Raw genomic sequence first — 16538 nt, 5'->3', positions numbered from 1 at the left:
CGGCCACGCCCCTCCCCGCCCGCTCTCAGCCAATCACCGCCCCAGCTTTCGGCCCCGGCGCATCTCCCGCCCCTTTCGGGGAGCGCCGGGGCTCCTGATTGGCTGCGGGCTCGGGCCGCGCGGCGGGAGCGGTGCCGAGCACGGGGCGCGCTCCCGGGCCGTGCGGCGGGAGCGCGCCTGCGGGGGGCTGCACCTGCGGCCGCCGCGGGGGGGGCGGGAGCACGGGCGGTGGGGCGGGAGCGCGAGCGCGGAAATGCCGCGGCGGCGGCGGCCGCGGCAGCGCAGGTAACCCCGGGTGCCGGCAGGCATCCTCCCCTCTGTGCCCGCCCCCAGCGCCGGGAGCCTCGCCCCGGCGGCCGCGCCTCCGCCCCGGGATACCTCCGCACCTGGGACGCGCCCGCCGCCGGGAGGATGGCACAGCCCGCGGCAGAGGAGGCGTGTGGCTGCGCCGCTGCCGCCGCCGCACCGGGAGACGACGGCGAGGAGATGAACGGCAGGAAGGTGGCTCTGATCACCGGCATCACCGGGCAGGTAACGGCGGGGCTCCCCTCGTTCGCGTGCCCTCCCGGAGGGCGGCGGAGGGAGAGGGAGAGGGGATGGGAAGGAGCCGCCCCGAGGCGCCCGCAGGCGGCCGTGACCGGGGCCAGGCGTTGGGAGAGGGGCGGCGGAGGGCTCGGCGTGGGTCTGCCCGGCGCCTTCGCTCCCGGGCCCCGGGGCACGTCCCCGCGGGTGCCTTCCTAGCCCGGTGCCCGCTGCCCTTTCCCGCTGGCGCTGCCAGTTCCGCGCCGGGCTGGAGTTCCCTCTGACAGCCCCCGGCTGGGTCAGAGGCGGACAGACCGCCTCGTGGGTAGGGCTTGTCTGCCCCGGGGGTCTGCAGTGTTCTTCTGCTGGTGTGAGCGAGATGGTGTGCAATGCCTTTTTTTGTCTCATGTCTGGACCGTCTTATAGTAGTTTGTACCAGGAATTCATGAGAAATCAGCTAAACCTGTGCAGGGATGATGTGTGAAGCCAGCATCGCTGAAAAAGGAGCAGCATCTAGGAAAGACAGTACAAGGAGCCAGTGTTGGGACTCTTCATCCTGAGGTCTGCAGTGGGGAAGGTACCAGTGCAGGTGTGAGGCAGCCAGCGTTGGTTGCGACCTGATCAGGCTTGTCACTCAGGAGGGGTGCTTGTCACTTGCCACTGTGACACACTGGGCAGCCATGCATGTACAGTCAGTACCTGCTTTATCCTGAAACCTCAGTGGAAGACAAAAGCGTTTCCCCAGGCCACCTGTTTTGTATTTGTGTACGTTCATTGCAGTCTCCAATTTTTTTGGCTATATTACTCATAGGGATAATGATGCTCTCAGCGTCCTGGTGCTTTGAGCAGAAGGTGCAGGAGAAAGATGGCATGGGAAAAGAAAGATCTCAAAGAGAAAGAAATCACAATCTCTCTTGGAGCAACTGCTGCATGATGAAAAAAGATGTGATGGTGGTGAGTTTTAACCTGGTGAGGTGTGCAGGAGGGTTGATGTGTGCAGTTTGTGGCTTCTGCTGCTACACTTCCAGTAGGCAGCTGGGATAGTTGGTTGGACTGTTTGTGCACACAGAGATCTGCATTGCTCTGTCTTTGCTGGCAAGTGGGTGCTAAATGAAAAGTTGTCCTGGACATGCTTGCTCATATTTGAGGAACATCTTATTTGCAATGTAGATACCTCGCACTACCTGGGAAAATTTGCTCTCCTTTCACATTGCTTATCTCCAGGAACATGCTGGTACTGAATGACTTCTGCTTGGAGGGTGTATCTCCCGTGATTGGTATAACTTGTTCAGTAAGTAATGTATGTTAGCCATTAAGGCTCATTTTAGAATCCCAGTGGAACAGCATTTTTTCTTTATGGCTTGCATTTAGTTAGTGACAGCTTCATACATGGAAGAACGTCTTCCCCTTCAACTGTGACTTGTCCTGGTATGTTTGCAGATCCACTGTGAGGTGCTGGTGTGGATTGTTGAGAAGTCCATAAGCACTGTGAAAAAGTACATGTCAAAACAAACATGTTGCTCTTTTACTCTGAGCCAGTCAGTGCTGTCTCTCTTTTTATTTTATAGTGGAAGAACCAGTGGGTTCTTTGTGAGGGAGTAAATACAGAGACTAGCTTTTCATCTGCTGTCTGAGGGAGCCTGCACTGTGCTTTGAACATTCACCTGCTGCTTGTGTTTTGCCTCATTATGCCTGGTCCTGTGTGTTCTTGCCACACTTTTTGGTCACGCTCTTCTCATGGGTTAGCCGCTGTCTGCTAAGAGCAGGCTGGGGAGAACCGTCCAAGGGGCTGTCTGACAAGGAGATGTAACTATGTCTGAGAAGAGGAAAAACTACTGATCTCTATGTACTAACACTTCTGCTTGATGTTTATTTCTAGCAAGAGCACAGTCAGAGCTTTCCCAAGGACTCCTTTGGTGCTGTGTGAAAAGTCTTCCGGGTTGTTGCCAGAAGTACGTTTCCCTTCATCAAAGATAGTAAGTTAGAGGCCTGTAGCTACAACACCATGGTTCTTTCAGTGCTGTGTTCTGTATGTTACTTTGTTTCCAAAGCAGATCCTCCTTCTTAGCTTAACTTTTGACAGGCATATTATTTATCATTGCAACATGTGGAGAACCAGAGCTAAGAAAGGCCTTTTTTGGGGCCGTGTAGTTCTCCATAATTCTGAGATCTGCTGCCAGGATTCCTGGTCCATCTATTTTCTTAGATGAGTTTTAAAGAACATCACCATACTTTGAAGAGGCTCACCCAGAAACAGGAGACTTGGATTTTGTTTCCTGTGTGAGAAAGGGAGACTTGCATTTGAAGAAAGAGTGCAATGTGTTTTTAAACTTAGTTACCATGCGTAAAAATGCATTTTTCTTCTTCTTCTAGTTGAAGCTAGAGCTCAGGCTTTTTCTCTCCCAGGCAATTATTTTATCAACTGTGCTAAAGATTATTGGCCTGTTTCAAATTCTTCCTTTAACTGGTGCTCTTTCAAGGTGGGACATAAAGGCTTGGATCTCTTCAGACTGAAGGTGGTACAGAACAGAATTGGATGGTAAACTCCTCTTATTTAAACTATGCCCTTTTTGCAACAGCAAAAAGCAAGCTGCCATAGTTGTATTTATAAGGAACCTGCTTTTGTTTGTGTGTGGTCATGGTCTGCGAGTGTTTGCTGAAGTAATGCCCTGTAGGGCCTGGCACATAAGGATGGGTGAAAGATAATTATTGAGCTGGATGTGGACCATGACAGTTCTGGGCAATTGTGGAGTAGGGCTTTTGTTGTTAGAGTACTCTTGGGTCAGATGAGGTGCTGCTTGAACTGTAACAGCCCTTCCTGAGTTGGGATGATGCCACAGCAAGTGTGCTTGATCATAGTGCTGGAATCAGATAACTCATTATTTTTCAGAACTTCTGTGTAGGACAGGAACATGAGGATTGTTCACCTTTTCCACTGACAAAAGTTGGGGTTTTCTCTCTAGAATGGAGAAAGAGTTGAGCTCAGATAGTTATACTTTGATAATGGAGCAACTGACTGATGATGCAGCTTTTAACTGAAACATAACATAGAGATATCGCACAACTGAAACTTCTGATGAAGGGACTTTTAATGGGGTTCATGAGACTTTACAGCATGCCAGAGAAAGATGGGCTGTCTGCACAAGTTCTTCTGTTTAGTAAGAGACTGGAGGCACATGCGTTTGCCAGCTTAACTTCACCTGTTAATGAAATCAGTTCTGGTGACTTGCTTTTCTTCTAGATAGAAGACATTTAGAGGACAGGTATCTGCAAGGGTGAATGTGTTACTGATAAGAAGGTGAGTTTGACCTCTGGCCACAAAAAAGGAGTTTGCTGCATGCATGGTGAAGCCACAAAGGAGAGCAAATTTCATAATTCTATGATCAGGACTTAATTGGCATTCTGGCTCCAAGGGCTGAACCTTAGTTTCTATTAAATCAAAGCAAGTGTATCAACCTCTACAAATTCTGCATTTGCCCTTGGAGTTATGGTGAAATCAGTATCGTTCCAGCACTTGCATTGCTGATAAGAGACTCTAAGCATGTAGGCAGTGGTGTTATATACTCCTTTTGCAGTATTGAGATTTCTTTTATCTTTCTCACACCACAGCAGTGGAACGAACCACATTTCACTGTTTTGCTAAAATAACTTCCAGAGTGAGGCAGTTGCTGTGGTTAGATGGATGAAACATTTCTGAAGTGTCATGTAGGTATTGGTCTGCTGGTAGACTACTTATGAGTAATGCTTAGCACTTTTTTCTTCGTTTAAAGAGAAGTATTTTAAATTAAACAGGCCTCTTGTATGTGTTTAAGTGAAAATACTTAAAAAAAAATCTCAAACAGCTTGAATATCACTAAGAGTGTTTTCACAATGCAAAATAAACATACTGGACTTTTCAAACCTTGGTAACTTGAAGAGTTACTCTGTAAAAATGGAAGTTTTGAATCAAATACTAGTATTACTAACAGTGTAATTACTAACAGTTCTGCAAACATGGCATGTTGCTTGTACCAGGAAGCTACGAAAGCAGTACACTTTTAAAGTGTTGTTTTCTAGACCTTGTGACTAAATATCTGTTAAATCGCTCTTAAATATCTATTCAGAATGTCTGATTGCACTGCAATCAGTCTGATTGTCTTTCTCATACTGATACTTGTAAGAGTATTCAGATATTTGACTTCTTGGAAAAGTACCAAGAAATAATCTCTCTGAGCCTAACTATGTGGCTATATGTTGATGTTTCTACTTTTCCCATTTGGGCCCTGGATTTTGAGCAGTAAATAATATCTATCTGCATCTGGTGCTTTCCTAGGAGAGGCAGCAAGGTAGACCACGATGGTTCAGCAGGCACTTCAAAGCTCAGTTTAGTATGAAGTGATGCATTAGAGCTCAGTGTCAGTACATGCCCTGAGGCTATTGCAAACGGAGCATGGAGGGAGCAGTTGTGTCTCTGCCTTGTGAGAGTTCTTACAGCAGCAATACTAGCTCCAGCCTCTGCTCCTTTGCCTGCAGTTCTGTCAAATACAGCTTCCATTTGGCAAAACTTAAGGCAGCAACCTCACTCAGAACTTTCACCCAAGCCTGAAGGGAGCTTAAAGAGTTGGGTCTGACTCTGTCTTTTGTATTGAAAGTTCAGTTGCTTACAGCCTTTGCTATTCCTCTAACACACCAAACCCTTATACAGGTGTACTGCAAGTTTCATGCCACAGTTATTGTTCACAGTTGGAGAAAGGTTAACTGTATCAAGAGGGGGGAAAAAAGATACTGAGAAAGCAAGATTTGCTGTTGTAAATTGAGGTCAAGTTGTATGGTTTTTTAAAAATTTGGCTGTTGAGGTAGAACAAGACAGGCTCAGTGGGGCAAAGTACAGTAATAACAGAACATGAGTCATTGCTTAGTATTAGAAAAACCCTGAAATGAGTAGCTGGTAGAGGGTCATGGTCATATCCTATAAAACTCTTTGATACTCTGTGGCTAAAATAAAATAAATGTTACTTGGAGAAGAGTTGCAGAGGAAACAGTTAAACAATGTTTATGAAAGCTTCTTTCAGTATAGTGATCAAACTGTGAGGTGGGAATCTGTGTCACTGGAGAACGTGTGTATACTTGAAAAACACAGGTAGAGAAACATTATAGGCTGCTGTAGCAGAGACAGGATGTTGGTTTGCCAGAAGGATAAAATCGGAGGGATTGGTTTTTCGCATTGAAATAGGAGGATAATCTTTGCTGAAACTGGCTAAAGGTAAATATTAGCACTGCTGCCATTTCATTAAGACAAATAGTCTTAGTTTCTGAGTAAAGCTAAATATTAGTATTGCTGCCTGTTCATTTAAACAAATATTGTCTTGTTTGAAGCCAAGGAGTCTATTTCAGTTTCTGTCTCTAAGTAGGCAAGAGTTGTCTTGAGCGAGGATTTCACGTGCATTGAACTTCCTTATCATAGTCTGAGGATGCAGAGATGTAGGAGCACTGAATTTGGCCACAAACCTAAATGCCAGAAACTTCTTTTAAACTTGGGAGGGTATGTGTTTTTTGGGGTGGCTTTTATTGGATTGGTTTGTTTTAAATGATGAGGATGTCAAGCACAGAAGAAATTGACTATAGAAGTTGAGTGTCTGTCCCTGGAGGAACCCAAACCAAACTGGACATGGCCCTAAGCAACTTACACTTGCTGACCCTGTCTTCAGCAGGGATGTTGAACTGCACAGAAGTCCCTTTCAATATAAGGTTGTGTGATATTATGACCACTCCACAGGATTGGAAGTGGAACCACCTGCAGTTTGTGACAAGATGGCATAAGGGGCTTGTTGAAAATAATTTGCAGCAAATAAATAGTGGCTCTGACATGAAACTAAGCTTTCCTAAAATATAATTCCAGGTATTTTCCCTTTACAGGATATAGATGAGGAGTACTGCTATTGATTGTTACCCAAAACTCTTGAGGAAAAGGCATTTTACTGAGTAAAGTAGTATAACAAATACTGAAATTGAATACTAGAATATTTTCTAAAAACAGAGACCCTATTTATACAAAGATGCCTGACTTTTGATTGCCTTCACTCCCTTTTGGAAAGAGGAGGGCTACTAGATAGACTAATTCAACTTCTGCAGTAATAGCCATCTATAAATACATGGTTCAATGTTTTACTCTTTCATATGGTTTATACTCTACACCAGTATGTGCAGGGCTTTTGTCTTCTTCTAGGACTGGGAGTCCAGGACCTTGGTTGCTCTCTGTGCCTGCCTGGGGTAGCCCATCTGTATTCCATTGCCTTTCAGAATAATGCAGTTAGTGATGGCATTTGAACATAGGTTACCTAGGAGATATTCACAATAAAAAGTGTAACTGATACGGGATTAGTTCATGTGTGCCTTGATGTATTAACTTCCTTTTTTTCTTTCCACCTTTGCACAGCTTTGCTCAGTGTTTGTGACTGCCAGTGAAGTCTGTTCTTTAGTTGTATACTGGAGAGGGAAGTTCTGGTAGCCTGGCTCAGCTAGCAGCCTTTCAATTCGAGGACTAGTGCAGGCAGTCTGATTCCTTGTGTTTGAACATGATGTAATGCAGGATGTGGATTGAAAAACGTTGAGAACAACAAGTGAATCATAAGGTACTGTATGCTGTGATGGGTCCCTGCTGTGAACTTAGGTAAAATAATGAGAGTGTTCCAGGAAAAAGAAAATGCTGAAGTTCATGTTAATGGTGCTGAGGTGTGAAACAGATCTACACATGGCAACCAAATAGGGTTTGGGAAGATGACTTCCTCCAGGCAACATTTCTCATGACATCTGATGTTGTGGTTAGGGGGCTATTTGATGCTACTGCCTGGACTGACAGTCCAGGAGAACAGATTACCCCATTGCCAGCAGCATGCAGCTTCTTTAATCTTTAACTGTTTGGGGATTTTTAAATTTAATTAAGACTGGTGACTGCTGGCATAGACAGAACCTGTAGTTCTTTATTTCCTAAAGTTTTAAAGAGCTAAGGCCTCCTCTTCTCCATGTACCTACAGCCAATCCAATCTGAATAGAGAACTCTTGTAAAAATCTTTTCTATGTGACTTGATCTTCTACCACTAAATTTTGGTCTTTTTTTCCCCTCTGATTATCTCTTTCAGATCCTTTTGTCTGTTGAGCTTTCTGCACAAGGGAGTCGGTTTCTTAGAAAATAGATAGCTATGCAGAAGGGCAAGGAGAAATGGAGTACTTGAACCTGCTGATGGCCTGTGTGAGAAACACATCAAAAGCTACCACTGTGATCCCTATAAATAATAAATAAAAGGTTGAATAAATGGCTTTTCAGTGCAGTTGTGATACTGGTGTTCATCCTAGTGGTGCTTCCTGTTGCTCAAGACAAGACACCTTGTCTTAGAGGAGTACCAAGGCTGGGTTTCTTTGCACTTGCCTCTGCTTTCATTCAGTCTGGGAGGCAGGAAGTAGTTTCTTTCTCTTGGCAATTCCTAGCAACCTTATCCCAACTTCTTCAGACTTCTGGGTCTGGAGTAGAGTCCTGATTAAGTGTCTGTTCTTACAAGCTTGTCAGCCCAGTTTCTCCTACACTGTTGTGGCACAGCTCAGGCTTATTTTGGAAAGCACGGCTTCCTTGAAGCTCTGGGTGGATGATGGCACAAGGGCAAGGTGGCAGTGTGGTTGATGTCCAGCTTCCTCTTTCACAGGTGTATGTTCTCTCTTGCTCTAAATTTCTTCTTGCTACTTTGGCTGCTTTTTAGCCAAGTGAGCAAAATAAAAATATTTTCTTTTTAATATTTTTGTCACCTCCTGCCTCTTTCATATGAATCCACTGATTGTTTTTTCAGACCCTCAGCTAAGGAATTCCTTTGGGTTGTATGTATGTGATCTGGAGGATGCAGTTATGTCCAAATCTTTCAGTTAAGCAAAACCATAGAAGGTGAGGTAAAAGAGTGGAATTCTCTCAAGTTTCCTGTTTCTATTACTGGAAGCCCTTATGGCTTGTTCCTTTTGAGTGTGTTCACAGGCTTTACAACTTAAATCCACAATGAAGCTTTTGTAAAGCCTGCCAAACAAATTGATCTGAACTGGCTTATCTTTTGTCACCTGTGCTTTTCACATGTGTTAAGCAACTGAACTTCCTCATATGCAACTTGAATGTTGTAACAATTTTAGTCAAGAATACACACAAATCAGTACAACCGAGGCGGGCTCTCTTCTTCAGGAGTATTTCTTGTTAGAGTCTCATTATTTTCTCTTTTTTTAATGGGAAATATAAATTCTTCCTTGTAACTCAGTGTTATTTGACAGTAAGCAAAGTAAGTGTAAAAAAAATCCATTGACTTTGATATGGTTGCAGTTAGTTCAGTGGTAAGTGCCATGGAAGGCATTAGATACTGTGTACCCTGAGCCAACTCCAGTTTGATGAATAATGGTACATTGTGCAGTCAAACTTACCTGTGATATTGTCAGCTACTTCATTGCAATGCTCAGCTAAGTACACTGGTCCAACAGGTATGTCAGCTGCAAAGAGGTGCTTGACTTGGATATGGAATGCCATAGATCTTGGCATTTTGCAAGGGGTATCCAAGTAGATAAACCAGCTTGTGCTGCTTTTGCCAAGCTTGAACACCTTTGAAATAACAGGAAAAATCATGCATGTTCTAGAAAAATCTGGCTAACCACTAAGTATAGCAAGATGTAGTCAAATTTTAGGAAATGTTTCTGCAGGGCTTTGCTTCAGCTGTCATTTGACCAATTTACTGCTGCTTAGAAATTCTTCTCAAAGGAGAATTCCTACAGCCTGTATGGTGAATTCTAATGCAGAAGGAAAAAATGATACCATGTTAAGTGTCTAGGTGAGTGCTTTTGCTGTAATTAGAAGATGCCTGGTTTCTGCTGCATATCTGACACCTGCACAGCTATTAAAGAGGTGTCTCTTGGCTTTTGATTATGCCTCAGGTAAATGGTAACTGTTCCTGTGTATCCAGAGGCAGTCTGAGGAAGCATGTCACCATGCAAAGGAAGCCTTAAACCACCCAACCCCTAGTTTAGAAAACAGTAGACAGTGTTTTATTTGTATCCTAGGATGTCTAGGATAGTACCTTGTGCCAGAAGTACCTTGAAGACATTTACCACTTTATGAATGGAGATAAGCCTTTCCCAAGGTGTATAGATTGGTATATATGTCTTGCAGAAAATAAAACACAAAGTCAAGAAAATACTTCTAACTGCTCCTTTACATTTTTAAATTTTTTTTTCCTTTTTTCCCTGAGTTTTATGTTTCTAGTTTGATATGCTGCAGTCCCTTCTGACTGTTACTCTGAGTCTTACTGTAAACTTCTGCTGGTGCTATTCTGGAACTGGGTAGCAATATCTGACTGTTTAGGTTGCTATTTGTCATATTACAGGCATGCCTTCAGGAGTGTGGTTATTTTGTTTATTTTTTTTCCCTGGCATTTGCTTGGTCCATGAAGAATCTTCAGATGCATTAGCAATGGGTGGCTTTATCAGTGATGCTGGTGATGACCCATAGATTCCTCTTAATTGATATTTCTCTGTTGAAAGGATAAGAAACAGACACCATGTCTTTGGCTGCTGATTGTTGTCCCTGCTTTTTTTAGCACTGATATCCTCTCTAAGAGCATAAACATTACTGTGGAGCACGTTTGGTTTTGAAAGCTGAAATTTCTGGGTATACTGTCTGGATTTCATACAACTAAATAATTGTGGTTTTGATGTCAGTGGAATTCTTTCCATGATTACACAGTAATAGTCTGTCAATGTATTCCTGCCAAAACTTAGCATGCAGTTTGCCTCTGAAGTGAAATACTATTAAAATACTACAAGATAAACAGTATGAAAGGGATACAGAACTCTTCAAGCCTGCATGCAAAATACTGTACTCTTACATCTTTTAGGTATCTCTTTGAGGTCTCTCTGCTCCATGGGAATGCTTAAAAAGGTACAGCTGAGAAGCTTCTTTGTGGTGCTGATTTGACTGTTACTGATCAAGCATTGCTCTGCTGAAGCCCAAGCCTGAGCTTTGTGAGCAGACCTTCACAGCCTCTGGGCTAAAAAGTGGCTTTGTTCCCTTCAGTGTTTGAAATGATACTGGAAGCTGTTCCAGAATCTCGCTGGTCTTTGAAAAGGCGGTGAGGACTCTGTGGTTGTAGATCTGCAGGGTCAGTAAAATATGTAAATTTATTTTTGAAGGCAAAATAAAGTTGGAGAATTATTCTGATATGTGAAGGCAAGGAAGTTATAAAGACTAAGAGTTAAACTTTGCTTTATGCCCTTACTAGTCCATTTTGGGAAAACAGTCATACTTGCAGCTGATCTGAGACTAAAAAGTTGTAACTGTGTGGTTTTGCTTCATGCGTTTAATTTCTTGTGGTCACCTGATATACATTAAATGTTTCTATGTTCTTATTGCAGCACTTTATAGTTGAATATATAGTGTAATTGTTTAAGTCCTTTTTCTGCATTTTTCAGTGAGAAGAGAATTTTTTACTAATTTGAGAGGTTTTCATTATTCAAGAATAAAATAAGAATCTTAGGACTGACTGTGTCTCCAAAATTACACTTGCTGTATTTTCTTTGGTAGGTATTATCATTATGTTTTCACACTATTTATGCTGGACCACTATTTAATAATGTATAGAAGCCATCTTTGTAGAAATGCATTGTTATGCTGCTGTTTTTGATTTGTGAAGTCTGGCTAGAATTTCAAATAATTTCATTGCCTGTAGCTTTACTTGTTTAAACATTAGGAGAGATCAGATTATTCTTAAAATTGAAGAGTAGCTCCAATGGGAAAATACTGATTGCTAATTTCTTTTAGAGTGCAATTCAGCTTTGTCACTTTCAAACTCTTGGTTTTCATCATATTCAAGGATCTCACATCTGTCTTCTGTCTTGATCAGTTAAAGACAGGTGCCGCACAGACTTGGCAAATTGAAAGCAAATTCAAAACTACAGAAATTCCCTAATGATGCCATGGTTTTCATTTTGATAAATTGGGAGAACTGCAAAATGATGGTTTAAGTTATTTTTAGGAGACATGAAGGTGTGTAAAGCAGGAAATAAGAGTGTGCACATGACTTTGAAGTACATTAACTGATGTGGAAGCTGTGTAACAAGTACCAAGCTGTGTAACCATCACCACAGGTGGACAAAGAGTTTACTCAATACTGGTTATATAGGCTGAGTTTCTCAGAATTACTTGGTGTGACTTCAAAATGTGACAGTGAACTTCCACTAATTAGTTGAATCCAATTCATTTCCTTTATACAAGCAGTTGTTGCTGGTGATGGATTTTGTCATCTTAGCTGGGAACCTTCTTGCTTAACTGTTTCAACACCTGAGCAGTTTTCTAGGCAGCTGTTTCAGTGAGTGAGAGCCCAGGCTTTTTTAAGCAAATGCAGGTGCCTACTTAGGCTTATAGCCAATACAATTCACAGCACCTGGCTTCCCTGTCTGCTCTGCTGAGTGTGAAAGGTGCTTAGGGTGGCTGCCTGATGGGACTTAGACTTTTATTGTCCTGAATAGCACCTCATCTTGCAATGAGGAAGCATTTATTTTATACAAAGTGCTTCACAGGATAAACAAAGATGATAGAATTTGGTTACTGGAATTGTGTCTTCTAATAAAAAAAGCATATTGTGCAGTAAATGTATTTATATGCAACTGAAGATATGGGGTTTGAGTGCTTTTACAAGATACTGTAAGGTTGCTGCTTTGGAGTTAATCTGAAGAGGAACAGTGCTTCCAAATCCCTGCTTGCCTCCTGAGCATCAACTGCACAGCCTCTCTGTTTCTGATTCTCTTTGTGTTTTGAGGGATTGACCAGTGTGTTTCATTTTTCACTTTGCCTGATCTCAGTAATGTCTTATGATGCTTTCATGTGTGTACTGTGACTTTGATGTTAAACCAAGTTTCCAGGCAGAAATTGAGTGGTTTTGCTTCCAAACAGTTTTGGAGGGTTGGTTATTGGTTCATGGAGACTGTGGTACTTGGCTGTGTAAATAACTGTCCATCTTCCCCTTGTAAAACCTCCCTGTGTTTACTCACAAATGTTGGCAACTGCTGTATTGTCTCTGTGTGTTGAAGGGCAGGATAGGGCCAGTTCATAGCCCTGGATGGTAAGAAAATGGAAATTGTGATCAAAAGCCAATTAAGTGTGATTCTTTTGAGGGAAGTAAAATCCCATATTCCTGTGTGGGAATGTGATCTTGTGAGCCATTCAGTAAGCTGAATGAGATGTCCCCTGTTTCATCCAGATCAGTTCTCGATGTTTCAGTGCTGGTGGTTTTGGAGAATTTTTTTTTCAATAGCTTTCACTAAGAAATAATTTGAACTTATGAGAATGGTATTTGCTAATTATTTGCATCTGCATGTGTTCAACTTTCCCTCTCATATGTTTGGGATTGAGGGAAAGATGAAGAAGGAGAAAATTTGTGAATCTACACAATTTGTCAGATGTATTGCCTTTGAGTGTTTGAGTTCCATGTGTTCTTCTGATTGTCTCAATAAGGAGGCTTTGTTTTAATGTGGGATAAAGAGAAAAAAATGTAGGAAAGGCCAGGATGAAAAACTACTTTGTTTCTATCTTTACAGCAGGACTGTATTGCCTTTGTCTGTATGCTTATGGAGGAAACATAGTTTATAGTATGTATTTGTGTGAGAATCAGACTGTTAAAATTCAGTGTTTAATTAAATTATTTTATTATTGCAACTAAGAGACATTATTGCTTTTCCATACTGAGGCAGTCAAGGGTGTTAGCCTTCTAAGCTAATCTGTAATGTTTTTTGTAATTTAAACTTAACAGCAAAATGGAATAAAATTCAGGGTGGTGCCTGAAGCATCAAAACACACTGTGAAGAAGTTTCTTTTGGGTTGTGGTCACATTCTGTTTAGGGTTTAACTCTGTGTTTTGTTAAAGAAGATGCTATTTTGTTGCAGGACCTTGAATAATACATCCCCTAAGATGTGTTTGAAGTACTGCATTTTTCCTGCTCGTTTGGGTCAGATGTGGGTCTTGTGTCAGCATAAGTGGGGCTTTTAATTTTGTGCTTGCACAGGGCTAATCATTGCTTATTTGGTTATGGATTGCTTGCTTGAAGAATCTCAAATGGTGCCTTTTGAAACATAAATCTGTTAATGCCGTTCTGTGTTTAAGCAAAAGGTGGCCAAGTTATGAAGATCTATAGCTATGAAATGTGCATTAGCAGGCAGTTTCTTTGGAATACCTCTAATTCTTGAAGAATGTATGCCAAAACAGAACATCACAAATTCTTATTTCTATGTTTCTTGTGCTCTACCAAGTTTCTGTCTTGCAGTATTTATCAAACTGTCTTTCAAGGTGTAGTCCTGTTTGGCCGTGATTGTTTCCCAAAACAATTTGCAGATTCTGGATCTTACTATTTGAAGACCATGTATTAAAACATAGTTAACTCTTGTGTTTCATCCAGTGGAAGCAGAAACTGTGCTCCTGTGGATACTGGCTCAATAAGCTTGCCTCTACTGAAGGCCGTTTTTACAGCTGGGTGTTAAAGTCATGAAAACCAAACTGCTGACACAGCCTTAATCACAGGGCCACAAGTAGCACTTCTTTGTTTTTGTGTGACAGTTTCATTGGTACTATTAATACCTGGTTCCTTACAGGTGTTCGTGCATAATAATTCTTCCAAGACAACACTTGGTAAGTTTTCGAATGAATCATGTTAATTCCAGGATTAATTTTTGAAGAGAGACCTTTTGACTCTTTTTCCTTTTGAGGTTTTTGGTCATAAAAATCCATATGTTGAAAATGTTCATTATTTTTGATTTTTTTCAAGTGCAGCCCTTGTTTGGGACAAAAGCAGGGAGAAACTCGCTTGGCTGTGACAATGGGCTGCCCCACTTTATCTGATGTTGTCAGTCTTGGAAAAAACATGGATCTCTTTTTTAGTGCTCTGCCCTTGCTGCTGGGCTTGCAGGACAGTCTAGGAGGTGTAGCTGCAGCATTGCTCTCTTTGAGGAAATACCAGGTGTAGCAAAGTTGTGAAGAAAAACTGGTATGCTTCTGTTTGAGACCCCAGCAAGGGAAACTGTGTATAGTAGTAAAGTCTTTCCCCTGTTCTTGCTGGGTGTACTTGGGGCGTCTCGTGCTTTTAGCAGAGCAGATGATGGAAGACAGTTCCCCTTGCAGGGCTTTCAGTTGCTCCCCTTTGGGTCTGGTGTGTGAGGTGGGGATGGGAGGACAAAGGAGTGACTGTGCAGAAGGTGAATCTGGAACAGCTTAGGTGGCTATAGTCACTCTGCAGACAGCTTGGAGAAACACCCTCTGTGGAGTGAACTGTAAAAGCTGTTGTTCCTCATACAGTTATCACTAAGCCTCATTCTAAAGCAGCTGAGGGCTGGCACGCTGCCTCTACCAGGTAGTGCTGGTGAATGCAATAATACACCAGGACATAATTATCTTGACCTCTGGAGAAACTGAACTGAGAGTAATTTGTTTCAGAAGTGAGCAATTTTCTGTGTGTGGCTCCTGGCATCTATAAAGCAAACAAGTCAGTGTTCAACTCCAGTTATAACCTCTCTGGGACTGCTGTTGAAACATGGCTAGCAGACATGGTACGGTGCTGATACACTTCTTTCTCCCTGGCCTCTACCTGAGCTTGTTGACATTTCAAAAATGCATATGAGATTTATGTCCAATTGATAATGCTTTGATATGGATTTCAAAATGATATCAGATACTGTAGTATGCCTGTGTATATAGCTGCATCTTTAAACAGTTTACGTAGTGAAGAACCTGATCTGGATTTAGCTGTAAGTTATTTGTTTTTTAAGAGATTTTGTAGGAGGAATGGCTTAATTAGCATGGAGACCAGCCTTGCAGAACTAGTACTCCTAACATTGCTATCTTGTTAGTACATTTAGTCACACTTGGTTTGTTAGTTATGAGGTAAAAGGCTGAGTAATCCGGTGGAAATGCTGGGGAGGTGGTGGGGGTACTAGAGACTGAGGAAGAGAAATTATAAAGGTAAAGGCTTCTGGTTCTCCTGCCTCTAGTTCTATTTGTTTCAATGGTCTGTCAGCATTGCTGCTGTCAAGCCCAACCAAATGAAATCCTCAGATCATGAGAGGTGGTTTTGCATCATCCATGTCCAGGGCAGGAAATGGAAGATTATGTGTATTCAATGCTGAAGGTTGCTAATGAACTAAGACCTAGGAAAAGATGAGGACTCCTAAAACTTGCTCCAGCTGAAAACCTTTCAGGGCTTTTTCTTTGGCCTTCAGATGTAGGTGACCTTGGCTGGCCACACAGGTGCACTGAGGAAAACAGCAGGAATATATGGAATGGGCAGTGGGAATGGAGGATAAAGGTAGGATGGCTCGTCTCAATGGCAGCATGCAAGAGTGGAACTGTGTGTTGTTCATGAACAAGAAAAGTATTTTTCAGGAAAGCTTGTTTACAGGTTGAAATAAGTGGATTGCTTTGTCTAGGTGTTTGGAGTGCACTGTGTATAAATTTGATACTCCTGAAGTAATGGTTAAAGGTGAAACATGACAAGCTGCTTTAGGTAAATATTGCTGCTCTGCATCAGCAGTTCTGGATTGGTGTCATTAAATTCTGACTTGATTCCTTGATTGCTTTGTTACCCTGATTTGATCCTCATTCTCGGTACCTCAGCTGTACCTGCCCGTTTTTAGGATTCTACTTTTAAGCTATTTCCTATGAATTCCCATACAAAGCATGAACAGTGGTGGCTGAGCTTTGTAGTGAGTGTTTTAGTAAGTAAGGAGCTTTTGTATAGACAGAAGGTGCTTTGTGTCACTTCCTCAACCACTTTCAAGAAGAGCTGCTGTTCCAGACAGCTGTGAGAGGACCTTGTTGGGTGTCCAGACCTCTTGAGAGTGGAGTTTGAAGTGGAGTAAGTCGGGTCTATGCTCTTTCCTCCTTCACTGGAAACTCTTAAATGCAGTGAAGCATGAGATGGGCATGGAAACTTTTGTCAGGTTTCTTTGTGATGGGGAAATAAACTGTGTGTGTGCGAAG

The 16538-nt window shown here is 42.3% G+C and overlaps 1 protein-coding gene across 1 annotated transcript in view; it reads left to right on the top strand.

Moving 5' to 3' along the window:
• The first annotated feature begins 275 nt into the window (after positions 1-275).
• GMDS (GDP-mannose 4,6-dehydratase) overlaps positions 276-16538 on the top strand; it is a 409153-nt gene continuing 392890 nt past the window's right edge. The window contains exon 1 of the mRNA XM_066545549.1: positions 276-531. Within this exon, the coding sequence (XP_066401646.1) occupies positions 412-531 (120 nt within the window). The 5' untranslated portion in view covers positions 276-411. The remainder of the gene's footprint in view (positions 532-16538) is intronic.

The sequence above is a fragment of the Molothrus aeneus genome, chromosome 1 (genome assembly GCF_037042795.1).
Source record: "Molothrus aeneus isolate 106 chromosome 1, BPBGC_Maene_1.0, whole genome shotgun sequence".
Classification (NCBI taxonomy): domain Eukaryota; kingdom Metazoa; phylum Chordata; class Aves; order Passeriformes; family Icteridae; genus Molothrus; species Molothrus aeneus.
This window is presented reverse-complemented; position numbering and strand designations above follow the sequence as displayed.